At 36.2% G+C, this 19,993-nt stretch overlaps 1 protein-coding gene across 4 annotated transcripts in view; it reads right to left on the reverse strand.

The window, feature by feature from the left end:
• Nucleotides 1-15,520, reverse strand: part of LOC113503452 (protein unc-13 homolog A) — a 56,265-nt gene extending 40,745 nt beyond the window's left edge. The window contains exons 1-10 of one of the 4 annotated variants that reach the window (XM_026885431.1): nt 10,244-15,520; nt 7,645-7,688; nt 7,386-7,476; nt 6,574-6,582; nt 5,703-5,777; nt 5,376-5,595; nt 2,719-2,839; nt 2,027-2,133; nt 368-509; nt 36-162 (exon numbers count right to left, since the gene is read on the reverse strand). In XM_026885431.1, coding sequence (XP_026741232.1) covers nt 36-162; nt 368-509; nt 2,027-2,133; nt 2,719-2,839; nt 5,376-5,595; nt 5,703-5,777; nt 6,574-6,582; nt 7,386-7,476; nt 7,645-7,688; nt 10,244-14,824 — 5,517 coding nt within the window. In that variant the 5' untranslated portion in view covers nt 14,825-15,520. Of the gene's footprint in view, nt 1-35; nt 163-367; nt 510-2,026; nt 2,134-2,272; nt 2,380-2,718; nt 2,852-5,375; nt 5,596-5,702; nt 5,778-6,573; nt 6,583-7,385; nt 7,477-7,644; nt 7,689-10,231 lie in introns of all 4 variants that reach the window. The other 3 variants (XM_026885430.1, XM_026885428.1, XM_026885432.1) reach the window with 3 other exon arrangements.
• Nucleotides 15,521-19,993: the final 4,473 nt, after the last annotated feature.

A 19,993-nucleotide genomic window follows, 5' to 3' on the forward strand; every position in this document is an offset into this window, starting at 1 on the left:
TGACGAGCAAAAAAAAATACATTTAAGATACCTACCTCAATGATTGTCTGTCCTAAGAAATCGTCGGACTCTCGAGTCAGTTTCTGCCGCAGTTTCGATTTCAAGTCATTGTCTTCATCCCACACTCTCACTTTGATACGATCAGACGAATTGTGGCATTCACTGAAAATACACATTCCTTTAAAAAATCTGCAATAGTTTTTAACTTAGTGCTATTTTGGGCTGAATAAAAACTTTTTTGAGGCTGTCATTGTTACTTTGCAGAAAGTACTTTGTTGTGACCAAGTTTAATAGTTTCAGTTTTTATCCCAGTAAAATAAGTTTATAAGCTGTAAGTCATATTTTTTCATTAAAAGTTAGAACTTACAAGTAGAACTTTTCATTCCAGACGGGGTTCAATTCCTGGGGCATAGTTCTTGTTCTTTTCTTCACTTTGCTAACTTGGACGGTTACGTATGGATCTGAAGTTCCGCTTTTATCCTTCGCGATCAGCCCTTGAGCACAGATAACTGCCCAAGGAGGGCGAAATTAGTATTACATAATAACATCTATTAGTATAGCAATAAATGTTGTGGTAAATATTTCTAAATACACAAGTCTATATGGTATTTTGTGATGCCTCATAAAAACATTTCCCCCAAAAAGCAAATTGCTCACAGAAATAATATTTCAAATATTCCGCTTCACTGGGCCTCCACGTATAATAAGAATAATATAACGGACTATTTCCAAAACCCTCGTTTACAGTTGAGTGAATTCCAACGTATTCCTGGTAAATCTCTTGAAAGTAATACACATACATCCTTATTCATGGTTATTTTATAACTACATGTGTTTATGAAATTGCTTATTATATTTATCGCTTTTAAATGGCTTTCGCTAATCGAAGCGTCTTAGCAGATAAAGCTAGCTTACGCTAATGATAACCTTACCAAGTTATCTCTACCTTACTTACCAAAGGCATTCAGTGCTATTGAACCTTTAGAAATCTATGACAGGATTTCGTGAGATCTGTGGTTGGGGTCAAAGAAGAAGACACTAGCTTCAAACTACCAAACTTTTTATCTATGCCCAATTCGATTTCTAAAACAACTTGAACATAGCGCCTACATTATCGCAACTTCTAATGCAAACTTCGACCAAGAAGAAAGTTTCAAAGAAGAAGTATAAAGATATGCGCGGGAATCAGGTCTAATGGTATTGGAATTTTCACGAATCAAAAAGTTATTGGCAGTAGAGAGAGGTAGAAATTTCGGGGTATTGGGGACCATCATTCTGCATGCTTTATTCCTTCTAAAGTTCATTCACTTACAAACGACTACTGAAGTATAGGAATCTATCGTCGTCGCACTGAAAATTAAACGGATTAATGTTTGTGTGGACTTGTTAAGCTGTGTTGCTTTGTTGCCATTAATGTTGGATCAAGCGGGCTTTGACAATCCGCTCATAATTGTTACATTTATTGTTAATTTGTGACTCTCATGCAATTTGTGTCAATTTAGCAGACGTGCTGCCGAGTTGTGGTTTTGCAATCATTATAAATGAACGTGATTTGAATCGTGTTATTTTAGTGTTTGGGAGTACAAAATATTGTGTGCGTGACTATAGTCATTGGGTTCGTTATAATTTGAGTGAAGTGTTAGATTCGTGGAATTTCCTTAGTGTTAATGGTTAAATCAAGCTACGTTTTATCGATGGAAGTGATTAGAGGCGGTGCATTATTGACCGTGATTGTTTGGGTAAGTATTTGAAGTATAGATATGCAATAGATTTTTTTTTGATATCTGCTGAAGCGCCAGCTTACAGATACTTAAAGCATTTACTTTATTCAACTTAGCACAATTATGTTATGTACGTATACTTATGTTTTAATTTACTATTACTCTATGATTCTCAATGTTACGTAAATCATAATTTTAAGCAGATATCAAAAACAAGGGAAAAGATAATTCAGGCGAAGAGAATCGTTCTAATAGTATCAAACTTGCGAGCGTGCGGTTCGTAGCCGCCAAAGACCACCGCAAACCTGTAATGGCGATCTTGCAAGACCACTTGGATGTTCCTTCTATAGTGACTTGCTTGGCCTGTTCAAGACTGTCTATGTGAGTGTCTGGGTCGACGTTAAAAGTCCGCCTGGCCGCCACATGAAACGAAAGATTGAATACAATTTAGTGTTTGTGTCTGTATTGTGTTTTGCCTTATGTTGTTGAGCGCCGCAGCTGCCACCTGTACCTAGAGGGGAACATTTAAATACCATTATACGTCATCGAACCTGTGATGGCGATCTTGGCGCTCCATTTTGATGTACCATCGAGGACTGATTGCTTGACTGTGCTCATGTGCGCCGAGTGCGGCTCTCCCTCGATGCTGAACACGCGTCTGTCACATACACACTCGTGTCAGCGATTGCTTTCCGATATTTTCAATTTACTCAATGACATTTTATATGATGTTACTTTTATGGCATTTCAGAAATTGCTCTTATATAAGAGTTTATGAGGCTAGAGCTTATGCTTAAAATGGATTTCAAGGGGGTGTTATTCATGTGCAGGACAAAGTGTTTGAAGTTTTAGCTAAGTGACAATATGCAGGATGGTGATTGAATTATCAATATTTAATCAAAATCATATACCTGGGTATCCCGTTAAAAAAGCAAGTCGCCGAACAGTTTAAAATATAAAGATTATCAGAAATCATAATTAAAAATATTATTATTACCTGATCAACTCGAAAATTTCGGGTTTGTCTCGTTCGCGTTGTTTCATTCTTTCCTTCATGGCTGTGATGATGGAATTGGCTTTATCTTCGGCGCCATGTTTCGAAGACTTTTCGGCCGCCCCTGCGAAACACACTGATCAGGCAGTGCCAAAGTAGTTCTTGCGAGTAGCGGGTTGCGCCGGGACGGCCCCCCGCCCCGCGCCCACACTCGCTACGACCGCTCTCGGCCCCGACCTGACAAGACTCCAACTTCAAAATGTAAATTCACGAAGTTTATTAATGTCAGATCTGATCAGGTCGTTGGCGTCGAGCTGCGCCAGCCGGAGCGGGTCTGAGCGCGGCGCCTGGTAAACAAAACTCAATACAGTATGACGCCAGAATAAAACCTTCACAGACTTTGCCAGATTGTTAGTAGGTATGGGGTATAGGGTACCAACAAGCTGGCAACTCTGTGAGTCGCGATACAACTGTATTGATGACTAAAATACCCTCTGTATTTGTCATGTATCAGTATTATTTCTGTTCATCCATTTACTTTTGTATTTAAATGGAACTTTTTTATTTTCTCGATATATACAAATCGATACTTTAATCATTTAAAGCGCTGAACATCTCAGGGATCAATAAATGGAAACATAAAGATAGTTAAATCAATACAGAAATGTGGAACTCTATAAATTAAAATATGTAAAATAAACAAACTAAAGGACCACATATAATATAGAAGTGGACAAACACTGGATTGCGTGCACACATTGCTAACAGGCACATCTTTACAACACGTGGTATTTGTCGGATCTGTTTGGGCGTTTGTGTATCTCAAGCGTCTAAACCGGTAAGAAAAACGGTGTAAGAGATAGTGTAAAATGTAAAGTAGGGTATAGAACAGTACATAACACAAGTAATTTAGTTAATAGGGCTGTAAAGTTTCGGCGCTGGGCGGGGCAACCCGAAAGGAACTAACGGATGATAGGACCGAACCCTATCTACGTGAGCTACATGTCCACACTTCGAAAACATTTCATATCACAAAGTTGTCTATACACAGCACAATATAAACAAAGAAATAAAATATATTTTTACAGTGAAACAAAATCCAGACTGCGGAAATGAAAAGGAAATAAAGAAAACAAAATTATACTTACTTACGCCGCAAATAAAGACTTAACTCTTCCAAAATCCAATTCGTGTATTGAAAATTAAGTTAACTAAAATAAAAAAATATTAATAGAAATTGTAATTTTCGAAATTATGCGTTTCAAAGTGTAGACTAGGAATGAACATGACGTGCAGTCGATAATCTCGAATTTCAACATAATTCAGAAACCGCGGACAATTACCTAACGACTGCGCGCCTACATGATCGTGCAAATGTTATTCTAGAACCGAATATTATGCGAATAATAAAATTTGGAATATAATAATAACTGTGTATCGCACCGATAGCCATGCACACCGATAAAGCGATGGTCAAATCAGTAACTGGGAAGGGAAAACATCATGCTATTATATGAGGTCATCATAAACATGAAGAAAAAGGTATAAAATAAACAACACAGAAATAAAATTACCACAACGATAAAATATACATAATGGTTCCCATAATTGCGTGAATCCTTGTGATGCCGCTAGTCGTGTCCTTTGGACCAATGAACCTATTTGTGTTTTTGATCGTGATAGATGTTTGATCACTGATGTATAGCGATCGATACATGCAAAATAATTGAACATCATGCACACCAATTGTACTAATGGCGGGATATCTGACTACGACATTTTTTAACCATTAATTACCTTTCACAGACATCACCTAGAGAGCAGAATCTAACAAATTAGGTAAACATCTAGAATACTTACATTAACACTTAGTATTTAAGAGTGTCACTTCAGTGATCGTTTTGAAAAAGCATGATTTATTAACACTGCAAAGCTAAGTGTCTTTATGGTAAACACTTACATCGATAGGTACAGTTAAATATGTTTTAAAGCAGAAAACACCAACATATATTATCTAACTGTAGAAACAGACAGAAATCTGTACTAACGCTGCAAAGAAGCGACTCAATAATAATACAGATAAAGCTTACGCTGGATAAAACAGAGCGAGCTCTAAGTAATACTTCCTTAAGAGACTGTGCATTAAATATTGATTTTCTACAGAGACTTTGTGTATCCAAAGATCTTGTCTACAACGAGTGACCTGTCAAGTGCTTCTTGACTCACTTGAGTTTAATAAGGAGGGAACTGCGCTTCCCAGCCAACTCTAAAAACCTAAACATTCCGTTCTCTTCGAACGTTAATAAAGCTTTCATTGAAGTGACACTCTGTTAGATTTAGATCACATTTTAAATCAACATTTTGAATATGTAGCTGTCGTGCTAAAATTTTTACAATTTGATTTACAATAAACATTTATTAATTCGCATCGTGGAATAATGGAATGCCAGAATACATAATTATTTTTTCATTACTTATCTTAAATTCTTTGACATGCCTTCATTCCCTTCGCATTATTAAAGATTTTTTTAAGGAGTTTGTTCCATTTGATCAAAATGAACAATCTTACATTATACATACGAAATTCCATGAAACAAATGGAACCAACAACTCATAATATTTGTACATATACCCATAAACCGTCACAGGGCTCCACTTACTCTGTAGACAGTCGGCATTGAGCAAATCCTTGCACTTTTCGTGGCACTTGACTCCACATTCCGTGCACCTTACACCTTGCCTTGCAATCCCCCAAAGTAGCCCTTCGCACTCGTAACAATAAGTGGGCGACGTTGCCGTCCATAGCACGAAGTTATGAGGCGTGGTAGATGATATAGGGTAGATGAGCGCTTGCAAAGTTTTCTTGTATACGTGCATTTTCTGGAACATACCTCATGGCTCAGAAGTGGAATGCAAAGTTACAAACAAGTTTTAAACTTGTTTGGGAGTTTGTGTGGAGGTTAGTGGTGCTATAACTTTGCACTTACCAGTTCCTCATCGTTCAACGTAGCCCGATGTACTGCCGATGTCAAACCTGCATTTCTCTTCGTTGCCGCCATGGTCTAAACATTAAAATATATATGAGTAACAGGCATACACATTCAACTTGATCCTCAGTTCGTACATGGCACTGAGTCTTCAGTCTGCTATTTCTAATCAAGCGTTGAATTGCCTACCTAACTACTTTATTTTGAAATTGTCTATTTTCCTCTAAAATTGAGAATTGTTTGAGGTTATTTGCAATTTGAAGCTACACATGCTTTTTAAAGCTGTTCAAAGCCTGTCTTTTAATAAAATCTTATCTACCGTTTCGAAAATTTCAGTAGTCTTATACCGTTGAAAAATTCGTTTTGATCATAGAAAAATTTGTAAGTGCGTGTAAAGTAAAAATGTGTGTGTTTGTGAAAATCGGCACAACATTGAAACAGTATTACATTTCAGGGATCATGTTAATTAATGTTGTGATGAAAAAGACTTTTCAGTGGCAAAAATAATATTTGCTGTGATATTGAAGCTTCGCAATGAAAACGAAATCGGCAAGCACGTGCATGTTCCTCGTGTGAAATCCAATTTTCATTTTGATTATTCGTTTATGTATGCTGTGATGGTGTTATGCAATCGTTGGACGTATAATATAAATATGTAGCTTTACCTCTTATACTTAACCAACATCTGAAAGATGATCTAAAGCAGAAACATGCAAAGGCCAAATCAAATCAAATTTCAATGCAAGCAAACTATGTACACTTAGTGAAAAGAGAAAAATTAAATTTTGAATTTTGTGGAATTTATTTTATCTTTTCACCGTCGATTAGAACTGCATGCATAGAAAAAGAAGTGTTATTGGGATAGAAATACCTTGAGAACCTGCGGGTCCGTGGTAAGGGGGTAAAATGCAATGACATTATATTAATTTTTATCAGGAATTAGAGTCGTTCATTCGGTGTCTATGGTTCCGCTACTATTTGTTGCTCCGGTGACCCCTAGTTTATCTTTTACACGGTACAGTAAGGGTTGGATTGGTTTCTAAGAATAGGTAAGGCCATCTAAGTAGAGTTCAGAAGGAAAACACAATACAGGTAACATTGAGACATCGATGAAGAAAGAGAAGGGATCAAGTAGGCCTCTTAATATATTTTTTTTTATTTGGACAACAAATGGGGAGAGTACTATGTTAACCGTCAAATATTCGAACAGCAAAATTACGAACAGTTAATGGGTACTTAAATGTTTTATTCACAATTTCTCAAAGTTTATAACTCACATAACTTTTAAAGAAGTAAAATTTCAAATGAAGTAAATTTGAAGGTTTATTTAACGATAGCGTTGCAATTTGCTTCGACAATCTCCCCATAAATTGTTCAAAACACATAATATGGAAATTTTCCGTGTAGAAGAAAACATTTATTACGCGCCTAATATTACTAAGCTTCAGGAAGCAGACGTCGATGCGAGCTGTAAACATTTACGACCAGTTTCAAATATCTACCTTCAAAAACCCCTGAATACAGATAAAGGAGAATAATACCCAAGACATCCCATTTAAATAGCTCCAAGTCAATAAGATAGCGAATTGAAACCGGCCCGAGAAAAAGATAGCTTACTTCCATCGGATTCGTAATAATAGAGATAGGTTTGTATTGATAAGTTAAAATTAAAATGTTACTTACAAGTTCGGAGACCAATGGGATCGATTTCCTTCGAGGCCTGATGTCTGGCATACTGTCGATGTTACTGTAGAAGGGGTTATCACCGGGGTGCCTATAAAACATTTAAATATCGTATGATTAGTCTTAGTCTCACGAAGATCGAAAGAACGCAGTCTCTGAAACTAAGAATTTTGATCAGCATTTGTTTTCATTCGCAAGTTCGCTCTGATGATTCGGTATTACTTTTTTTTTAGTTCTAAAGTGTTGTGTGTCCACATACCCATTTCCTCTGCCGCCTTGCTCGTTGAATCCTCCGGAGCCATTCTAAAAACAAAAAAAAAACAACAATTACTACAAAAAAATAAAAACTAAAACAAAAAGCTAAGTGTTCTTTATTAAAAACAAATAACAATCAACAATATCATTCTTATCTTAAAGACCAATTTTCTGTGACAAAAAAGACGGTTAAATGTTGTAAAAGCTGAATAAAGAATATATATTACCTAGGTCTGCCTTTTTGTTCAATCTTTTGCAAACCTATAACGGGTAAATTGTTATTGCGGATTTCTTTTCATGTTAAAAACGTCTAGACACGCAACAGTGTGCCTAGTTCATATTATGAATGTTTTTAAATAGTTTTGTATTATTTTCTCCTCAAAATATGCAATTCATTTATTTTACTAGGCATGGTAGTTATTTCACTGTCCAACGCCTAGTAGGCAACATTATGCTATGAATTCTGAATTCAATGATGTCATTTTACTCGTGCGTCGACCAACTTATTTGTCATAGAAAATCAATCAAACATACTTAGGTAATGCTTACAATATAACGCTTACATGGAGAATTAATATCATAAAACACAAATTACACAGTGTTATAACAATACGAATAATTCATGGGCAAGTTATGAACAACAAATCGACTAAATCATGACCTAAAACAAAACACTGAATATTTTATCAACTCGGACCAAATAAACCTTCAGCCCTACGTGACATTGTCCCAATATATAATATGTAAAAACCTATAAATTTAATATAATAAAATTCTTGCTAAAAAATTGCCTAAACGCTCATAATAATATTAACTCTACGCATAATATTCAACATCTAAAACTTTTCGCTAAATATGTTATTACATAAAGTGCCAGCTAAATATTTATGTAAGTGTAAATACCTATACGAATACCTAAGCCGTGTGACATCTAGTAAAATACTTTACGATGTATGTTTTTAATTCTAGGTTATAATAGACCACTCGATTGAAATGTTTACGAATGATTGTGAAATGTGAGAGGGAATATAGACTAGGAACTACTATTTGGAAGAAATGATTTGTATTTAATGCCCGACTACAGTCAAAAAGGTTTTATTAATTTTATATATTGCAGGGAATAGCAATCAATTGATTGTAGTAATGGATCGTAGTTATACCCTTCAGCCTTCAATTATTGCAACAATAGTTGTGAGTGTTAATATGTATGATACCAAATCTGATCTCTCGTTTCGGTCGCTTGCATAGTAGATCTCAGAAACATCACCATGCATTTAGATACATTGCCTACTGTTTCAGCCGCACACAATCGGCCGCAATGCTGAGACAGAAAGTTTTATTATTAAAAATGGGTTTGATTTAAGATATGAGAGCGGTATAATACTGAATAGTTATTTTTAGTCCCCTGGTAGGTATATTATCATGGACATTCAGTCACATCAGTCATTAAATACTTGTTTTAAGTAATGTGTATAAATGTCAAAAGATTTGACATAGAAATAATGGAGTGGAAAACCACTGAAACGGTTGTCAAACACATTGCTACTATTAAGTAAGAAAATGGTATAACTAAAACAATTAAAACTGTAGTCGAGGTCCTATATTTTTAATTATTGCTTATTTATTTTCGTTTGATATTGTAGTACGCCTATTAATATAATAAATATGATTTTACAAAGTATATATTATTTAGTGACTCTGTATCATGATATCGAGAAATGTTTCTTACATAAACTCTTTATAAATAAAGGAACCTTTCTCTGATATGAGGTGATATGATTATGAATGAATTTTGTACGACAAAATGCTCCCTAACCCACTCCGAAACATGACTGAACATTTATAATAGACAGCAATTTATTATTATCCCTAACATTATCAAACAATATCTATCAAGCGACAAAAACACATAATACTGAGTACATTTTATTGAAGATTACCATTTTACCAAATATAAATTGTCGTCAAGCAAACTTTTATTAAAAATTGTATATTGGTTGGTTGAATATCATTAAGCTTTATGTAAAAATCCTTTATATATATTATAGAAAGTTCTTAGTACCCTATTGCGTTGGTTATATCTAATTATTGCCTCAATTAAATAGAAAGAGCGTCAATAGTTAGTAAATAGTATAGTATTGTATATACGAGCACCCTATTCTATGCATTCAAATACATATTTAGCAGTATAAGGAGAAAATTAAACTGGTTGAAATATATCTCACAACCGCAGTTAGTTAGGATAATACTTTCTAAAATATTATAGAAATCCAAAGTAGTAACGAACCCCGCTATTGAGTACTAAAGTCGTGTGTATATTGCGAGAAGATTTTTGAGGGAGGTTCTTTAAAGTGGACGACTATATAACAATTACACGCCCTACTTGCTATGCTATATATATTACTAATACCTTCATATGTATTATAGTTGTAAAGCAGGTTAAATAATGTAGCAATGGCTTGAGTATATATCAGTCTAACTAGTAGTTTAATTTCAAATAACCATGGAAGTTAACTGCAGCTTAAAATTCTAAAAACTTATAATTAACTTTTAACTCTAATTTCGTGAAATTTTTGCATAAGGTAACTTACACCGGCGCTAACCTTGTCTTTTTCATTAGACGGTGTTGTAGCTGCTGGCGTGTCGGTAGTCTTCTCCTCAGCTTTGCGATCTTTAAGAGCTTTAAGTAACTTCCATTTGCTACCTGGAGTATCGGAGGAGTTCGATGACTTTGTTAGAGAAGATGATGTATTTAAGTCATCAATACGCACGGTGGTATCTTGGGAGTATATTGGTGAATCATAGTCTTCATCTATTTCGTCACCACTTTGTACTGGACTATCAGGTCCTGAAGTTTCACCTGATCCAGAGTCGTCGTAAATCTCATCTCCATCTGCACTATAAGATGCATTATCAGCTGTGTCTTCCATAACTGGGAAACTTGTTACATCCTTCCAATCAGTTTTAACTGGAGATTCGTCAATTTTTTGCTTAACAGTTGCCGTCTTAAGTTTTAATTCTCTTAGAACAAAAGACATTTTTTCTTTCAAATCCTCCTCATTCGTTTCTTCATCTATATCTTCCATTTCTGGCTCTTCCGGCAAAGTTTGCTGTCTTTCAATTTCTAATTGAGACTGGTGTTCCATTTCTTCTAATTTTCTAAGTTCGTAGCAGTACCACTCATCTTCAGAATCAATACTGTCTTCTGTACTTTGCCTCCTTGACGAAACACGTGAACCGCTCCTCCAGGAATGAGTACTTCTGCTGTCATCGTCATCATGTTTGTTAGGTATTTCTAAACTTTGTTGATGCCGAGGTTGGAATTTATTTGGTTGACCTCGAGTACTTTGTATAGATGGACTTCTTTCAGGCAATGTCGATGTATCTTCTGTAAGTGTGATTGTATTAACAACCTCAGGTGGACTGGGCTTGCGAACTCTCTTTTCTTTTTGATTCGTGTATTCCTCATTTATGTCTTCAGTTTGTTCAGTCTCTACCTTTGGGGGCGACAAATCTGCAATATGTTCATCTGAAACCGATGTTGATTTTCGTAAACGATACTTTCCAAGAGCCCTGGAAACTGCAAATTCTTGTGAACTTCCACTATACGATTTATTACTTTCGCTCAAACCTTCATCAGAAACATTTGATGACTTTTTAACATCACCTATGGTAGCAAACAGAGACGTTGGAGATTGATCATCAGCTGTCTTTTGATCTTCTTCAAACAAATCTACGTTGGAAATATCAGTATCTATGTCTAACTTTTCTAGTTTTGGTATGTTATTATCTTTTTTCATTTGACTAACTCGAGCAAAATGAAAGTCGATATCATCGCTTTTATCTCTTGGTATAGCGTTATTTGCCACCGCAAACATTTCGCTTTCTTCTATTATACATTCATTGTCATCATCACGGTATTCTAGAGCTTGCTCTGGTACTCGTTCTTGTATTCTCTCCTGTACCATAAGCTGTTGTTCCACGATTTCTTGAGTATTCATTTTCCTTTTAGGCTTGGGTGCTACTTTAGGGAACATACTTCCTTCGTGAGCCGAATCAGAAAAAACGCTGTCACTGTCCTCGGACTGAGCGCTAGATCTACCGCCAGACCACTCAGTTTCCGAAGTTTCTGGGTCAGACAGTGACTGATGACTAGCTTGATTCTTCCGCCTTGCTTTTTGTAACAATCCAGACATCGATGCTACCAAATGATATTTCTTTTTCCTCCGTTGCGCCGATAATATCCTTTCCTTTAGAGTTTTCTCTTGTTGTTGTTGTTCAACTGTGTCCACGCCTGATGGTAACGAATGAGATCTATGTTTTTTAGGTAAATGTAAATCTGGAAGCCAGTGACTCATAGATGACATAGCCGACTTTAATGATGAAGTACGTTTTGGTTTTTTAGGTTGTTTGGCTTCCTGTGTTTTACCTTTAAAATTGTTGGAGATTGACAAATAGCCCGATTCGGAAACAAGTATTCCACTTGAGTCTACATATTGTTCCTTTCTGATTTTGGAATGTTCAGGAGTAGGTTGCTTTTCAAAACCTTGATTTTCATACATGACATTACCATTTCTTTGGTCATATTGTTGTTGTTTAAAATATTCTTGCTGTAATTGATTTTGGAATTGTTTTCTTTCAGTTATACTCAAAGAATGTGATTTTAAGCTAGATGTTTCCATTGAACTTGTTGGAGATCTACTGCCACCTTGCCACGAAATTTGATCTTCTAAAGAAGATCGTTTTGGTGAATCGTATCTACTGGATGTTGGGTAATACGAGAGCGCATCGGTGAGATTTCCAGGAGGATATCCGGGACGATGACCTTTATATCCATTTTGATAAAAATGAGGATCGTTTGCACCCATCGTATTAGCTCTCGCCAAAGGTCGTTTATTCGCATTTGCTGCTGACATTACAACTGTTTGTGCATGATAACTAGGTTCTGGTGGATACGAATCTACTGAAGGTCGCACAATAGATTCGGAAATTTCATTTCTATCTAATAATTCGGAAAAACTTCTATCTTCAGATAACATTCCCCGTGGAGTACTATATACAGTTGTGAATATGGGTTGCCTGTTTCCAGCTACGGAATATATTGAAGGCGCTTCGTTTCCGTAATAATATTCTCCAATATTACTAATTTGCGTCATTTGATCGGTGACTGAATAAGGAGGATCGCTTTTGATGTATTCCACATCGACTTTTCCTTGCATTTTATTTAAATCTCTAGAACTTAGTTCTTTTGCCATGTGGTCGGCTTGACGCAGGTTATAATCACTTTTGATACTACCGCCTTCATAGAGATAGGAGTCAACCAGTGTTTCTATGTACGGTTTGGAATCAATCTCGTAAGACACTCTCTGCGTTGGTTGCGGAGATGGACCTCTCATTTTGTGAGAATCGTGGCTACCATGAGAAATTCGTCCAGTTTTAGGTGAGCCTGGACTTTTTTCTAAGCTTGACCATCCACTCATGGATGATAACCCAGAATCAGATTTTGCTGCCACAATATTTGTGGTATCACGTTTAACATGTTTTGGTGAAGTTTTTGGTGACTTTGGTGATCTGGGACTTAAGCGCATGCCTTCATGAGGAACTGCGTTGCCAGTCGATAGCATTGGTTGATGAACAACTAGTTCATTATTATTTTCAATCGAAGGGAACACGTCTGTTCCGTTAGGTGGCGCTGGTGGAGGTGGGCTAGGAGATTTCCGTAGTCTGTTATTTTCGTAACCTAATTCGTTAGTACTAGGTCCGTTGTATATTTCATGAATTGACAAGGGAGATAGTTGTTCTGAACCTGATTTATACATCTCGTTTAAAGGCTGAGACATGCCTTTATTAGAAAAATAAATTTGTCTGGAAGAGTCTGTTATTTGATACGTAGAGCTATATTCAAATCTATCTCTTGAGAGAGCGCTGGGTGACTTATTGGCTTTGGCCGCATTAATTTCAGCATTAGCTACAGCCGAACTATAAGCCAGTCGCCCTGTTACAGTGGTATACGGTTCTGTCGTTGTTCGTTCAGGTACAAATTTGCGACGAGGTGAAAGAGTTGGAGGTAAATAATCAATTGACCGATCTCCTGAAGTATCGGAAAGGGATAATCTTGAAGGAGACTTTTCTCTGACAATATTATCTTTAGGCGCAGTTAACATAAAATCGTCAAAACTTTTCATCATGTCATTGATAGCCCAATTATCTCCTCCAGGATAAACGCTCTTGAGTTGTTCATTTATTATATTACCATCTTCAACTAAAGCTTTTGCTTCTATTTCCCTGTCATGTTTTGCTATTTTGGTTTCAGGACTCAAAAGCCTTGTTTTTAAGTCTTTTAATTCTCTTGAATCCTTGTGTAATTGAGTTGTCAATCTATCTAATTCATGTAATTTATCTACTGTTATTTGATCTATTGTACTTAGAGCAGACAGATGAACTAAATCTCTTTCGCTTATTACAGGACCACCTTTCATACCGCAATAATCTTTATAGTCTGTTGAACTATATATTTGCCTAGAGCTTGTTGGCATGATTTCAATATCTGGTTCTTCTGGAGCTTCCCAAATCATGTCTAATTGTGATGGTGGCCTGGAAGTTTCATCACACACTAGATCATCCCGATAGGCTTGATTCAGGCTTTTATAAAAAGCTTCGTTCGATTCCATTACTTCTTCTTGTGGATCTAACAAGACCGAACTTCTTCCAATGTCTAAACCTTCTTCTATCCCATCTTCGACTGTACCGTTACCTAATATCTCCCTTATAACTTCAAGTCGCGTCATGGGATCTCTAGAGCCAACATTTCGACATGTATAGAAGTCCAGTAATGTTGATATCACACCCTGTTGATCGGCAAGCAACGTCTCCAATCTCTCGAGCCTCTCCCACATCCTGACGTATTCTTGACTGAGCAGATCGAGTGCCCGCCAAGCATACTTAAGTTCCGTTTCGAGAATATTGAGACGGGTGCCGAGGCGTTCCATATAGTCGCTGATGATGTAGTCGCCGGAGTAGGGGGGCAGGTCGGGAGGAAGCGCGAGGGAGCCGCAGTCGTCCATATCGATCTCGGCAACCCCATTCCCGCCGGCCTCGCTTTCCTCCATCCCGCCGCTTGCGCCTGCCCCAGCATTGTCGTGGATTTCGCGCATCATCTTCGGACCGGATAGTGGGTTGCACATAACATTTTTCACTATGAGTCATCCCATATCGTTTTATTGTTAACACTTTCCACTAGAAACAGTTCTGTACCACTGACAGTTCTCACTAAAGTCATTTTACCACACTGAAGGTTCAACACATATTGTTTAGTTTATAGTTCACTTTATATCTCTATTAATATCTTTTTCAACACTTTTAAAATGTATACTTTGTACTTCGACGGAATGAAATTGATAATTAGTTTACATCAAAAATATAGTTTGAGTTACACTTAACACTTTACTGTAAAGAGAAAGTTGGGTTAGAGGATATCGAGCTCCACTGATTTGGACATAAGACGGCTTATGTGCACATCAGTGGGTAGGATGCAAGGGTATACCTCGATAGAACATGTAAACTTTGTAAAGTGTGTGACCCAAATTCTGTAAAGGAAATATTCAAAATATATTACTTATATGCAAGTTTTACTTTATGAAAGTCGGCATGTTCCTGTGGGAGGCAGCTAAGCGGTTCGTTTTCGATTCCACATGAGCAAATGCATCTCAGAGGTGGAAGGCGTCGCTCGGCCGAGGAAGGAAATAGGATAAAACGAGAGGAAATTGGAACCGAGTTTCACCACCGCCTCGCTTAAAAGGATATGTGGACTTATAAGTGTACTCTAATTCAGAAGTAGTAAACGAAATTGCAAATAACATTATCGCCTACAGATTTATACGTAGTTACATCACAAGAAAGCCACGTTCCTTTCTACGCAAACTATGTAAGTAAATGAAGAACGTCTATAAGGCAATACGTGACTAGATCACTAAGAAGGAATGCCTTTGACACCACATAGAGGAATATTTGAAGGAGCGTATGTCTAACTCATAATACGTACCTAGCTAAACAATGTGAGCTTACGTATTGTTATATGATAAATACTTTATCCGAGAAACATTCCTGTAAGACTGTATGTGCAATATTACCTACGCAAATATCACATACCAACCTACTGGATGTAGGATGGTTTTTATTTTATTAAATTCCGATGTGTTATTTATTTTTACATCCGGTGTATTTTTGTAAAAGGTTATATTTTTTAGATGGATTTTATAACGTTGTAAATATAATAACAATATTTTGCCTATATAAGAGTTTCTATGTATGTTTAAGTGCAGTATTATGAGTTGTTTAAATATTTTTAATGATTTTTAACCTCTTCATTATTGATCATCGATTAAACCTGAACAATGTTTAAAACTACAGAAGTAAGTGAACGACGAAAGACGGATTAAGTTGTTAATCTAAATCGATCTAGCCAAACTAGCACTGAGTAAACTCAAAGGATCGCCAAAAAACGAGAGTTGCTACCAAAATACCGGAACGGTTTTACGATCACCAATGCAAAGCAATCGGCTACCAATTGTCTTTCTCCTCACGATACGGAACTAAATTAGTGGCAATGAACCGACGCAACTTAAGCCCCGGTTTGCAATCATCAATTGAAATTGTTGGAGACTCTCCAACATTGACCGAAGAACTTTTGCTTGACATTAATTGAATTTGTAGCAAAGCGACTGGAATTTTATTAGGTACAGGTTTTGCTGGCATTGAAATGAAATGTAATTTTAGTAAATTGTCATGTTGAGATCATAAAACGGAAGCTAATATCGTGTGCTAGGCTGAGGAAAAAATTAAAGATTTTTTTTCTTCCTAAATAGTTTGAGGCGCATGTTAACGTACACTTTTGAGAAATACCAGTGTTGAGCACATATTTTTCTTAACGCAATATATTTATTTAAACCTAATGCTTAGTTTTTTTAAAACGGAAAAAGTAGTATACATTAAAAAAATTAGTTAAAGCTACACAGTCATCAGTATTAATCTGTGATATATTAATGTATACATATCAAAGTCAAGTCTATAAAACTCCGTTCAGTTTTACTACAGTCATTCTTTAACGCCAAATTAAGTTTCCAACCCAACGACGAACATTGTCGAAGGCAAAACAAAGTCGCCATAAAAATCTATGAAGATCAAAGCTGTAGGAGGTATAGAGATATAGATTAAGATACTTTGTTATCTCATGAATCTACTGCCGTAACAAAAAGGGCTTCGATAACAAGCAACAACTTCGTAAGACCCCCTGATGCGTGCGATTGAAGTTCAGCTAACACTTCAAGCAATATTAGAAGCTTATGAACATAATAAGTAGACCAAATATTAGAATTAGGTTTAAATAGTTTCCAATATTTTCTATTAAAGATATTTGCAAAAAATAAATTACTTGTCCTGAATGTTTTGTAACCAATAAAGTATGTCATATAAAAGGTTTTTATCTGCAAGCTAATAACATTACGAAACTCGGTCTCCATTTTGTTCAAGCAACCAACCGTTTATTTGAAATATTAAACATTTTCAAACAGGAAAATGGATACATAATACCTCTTAATTTTCCCTACATCATAACATACCCGTCATGAAAGCAGCACAAAGGGGTGGCTGAACGATTTTTCGTACAGGTGCCTTTTCAATTTCAACCCTTCGCGTGGTCACACATAAATCGTACACGTCTACCTTACACCAGATTTATGTGACCACCACTCTATTAACTAAAGGTACAATATGGTTACCGCGCTCCAAAAATAAGATTAAAATTTGTCTCGAAGATGAATGATAATATTCAATTCTCACTTCATTCTGGCATCAGAAATGCTGAGCTCTGGGAGTTCTATGTTAACGCGATTAAAGCTGCTATATTCAGGGTAATCCTCGCTACGATAGAGCTTTATCGTGAAACGACTAAACGTTTTAGTATCTGAGTATCCAGGAGTAATAGGTACGTAGTGGATGACGTAATAAAACGGTAGAGTTGGAAGTGCGACCTTTTTACAACCGTTGATGAACTCGCTGAAACTCTTTTGAATTCAAATAGGTTTAGGCTGTAAATGGAATTTTAGTAGAGTGATAAATTGTGCCATGTTTATTGTTTATTTACTAAAGTTCCATTGCCTTTATTTCTCATGTGGTACCAGATGAATAACAACCCGCTCTCATTCAGAAAGTTTTAGTTTCGGTATTCGTTTAAAGTCTGGTAATTAGTGTTTCAAGCTTGTTACAAACCCTGAACTAAAATCGTTACAAAAGTGACTGACCTTTATGAAATATTTGAAAACAGTTCCACTACTATTTGTTGGAAAAGTTTCGGAAGCTTCCGAATCCGAGACTCGGCACAATAAATCAAAGAAGTCGATTGCCAGTCCAGTCGGCAACCCGCATACAGTCTGAAGATTATTACAACCGGCGATGCAGCTGTTGGCATTCGTTCAAACGCGCCAGATGTTACTCTTCACGCTCAACTCTCGGTTAATGGGACTATTTGAGGCAAATAATTTACATGCCTAGCGGAAAAAATGGATATTTTATCAAAAAGTACAACTCATAAAAATATAATAATTATTATTCTGCAATGTACTTTTTACGCTTGTCAGATAAAATGTATGAAACAACTATTCATCTTTTCAATCCATTATACCACCACTCCAATCTATTCAAAACCAGCCCTCTTACAAGTCAAAAATAAAAGTGACTTTAATATTCTCCTTTTAACACTTCAAGTGTCAACATAATAAAAATACTGAATAGGAAGCCTTTTCAGTCAACACTCGACTATTGTCGCCCAAAAATAAGGGTACAATTATGAATATATTTTTTCTCGTGTAAAAAGCGGCCATCTTGGTTTGCGTCGAAAGATTAATGTGGGTCATTCATTATGTACTTGTAGAACAAGATTATTGCAGTTTTCGGGGATTATTCTCAATGCAGCAGGATGCAGATGTTGGCAAATGTTCAAATGTGGCAGATGTCACGCTTTCGTTCGGCTTTGTTCTGTAGCGGGACTGTTAGAAGCACGTTTCCGGTTCGAATTTATTTTTCTTTTGGTGTGTACTGTATTTCAGGGAGGCAGTCACTTGATGCTTGGGTTTATGTACGTAGACCTGAGCTCAATATTTATTAACTACATAGTCAGTTCTTGCTTAGGTTATGAACTATAAATTCGTTACAATAATAATAACAGCCTCTAGATATTAGACCATTGGGCTCATGCTTCTTTTTTAACTATAAGCTTGTGCATTAATTACTTGCAATAGTAGAAAATTCCAAAAATACTATTTTTACTTCGTTCAATATAAATTTAGAAACATTACCCCACGCTCATTAGCAGAATACACATTCATACTAAGTTAGAGAACCCATTAAACTAAAGATATCATCTTTATTTTAGTTAGCAAACTAGATCAATATTGATTTAGTGTTGGCTGTGAATAAATCACAGCGTCTAGATAATATGAAGGCTTGCGAAGTTTATCCCGTTCCATTGTTACATACACTGATGAATTTTAACGACTCAATAACCCCAATGTCTGTTTGAGGTCAGAATAAAGACTAGGGGAAATTTATTGGAAATGTCTGCTTTCGCTTATAGACAATGTGTCTTTGAATTATGTTTGGTAAGCGATTTGCATGCCCCGGGCAAAGAGAGATGGTTGGAGAGTGCAAAGTCTTGCAAAAGCTTTTGTATTAAAAACGGCCAAGTGCAAGTCTCACTCGTAAAACTGAGGTTTCTGTACAAATAGACTAAATAGATAAATTCATTTTGTTACTATCACGGTTCTTAAAAATACTGTTCCGTTTTTGAAGAAAGACAGTTTTAATATTCAGAGCCAAGGTATGATTGAATTTCTTGATATGATAATGCGTAGATGATGATAAAAGTACATTCAACTTATACCACAACGCTTTGTAGTACAATTGAGTTCCGCATTATACCGGAAAATAGGCATACGGGTTTCAACGTTTGATCTCTATCTATAAAGCAAACGTGTACGCTTAATGTATTGAAACATCACTAGCTATTTCCCGTATATTTTCCTTTATAGTCGGCAACTCTTACCGTTTCAGGCTGTTGTTAAATGGGCCAAGTAATGCTCTTTATTTTTAGATGGCTTTTGATGTTTCATCTAAAAATCGTTTCAGTAAACGTTTTGGTTACGATCCATACCAAATACTTTTAAAAAAATTGAGGAGAATAATCTCATTCCTCAGTGATTGATTGATCGGTAAAATTAATTAAATGGTTGAAAACCCCTGTCCATAGTCGTGTGTACACGAAAAGCCTTTTCGTTATTAAAACCGCACAAAGAGAGCAC

This window comes from Trichoplusia ni, chromosome 19 (genome assembly GCF_003590095.1).
Source record: "Trichoplusia ni isolate ovarian cell line Hi5 chromosome 19, tn1, whole genome shotgun sequence".
NCBI lineage: Eukaryota > Metazoa > Arthropoda > Insecta > Lepidoptera > Noctuidae > Trichoplusia > Trichoplusia ni.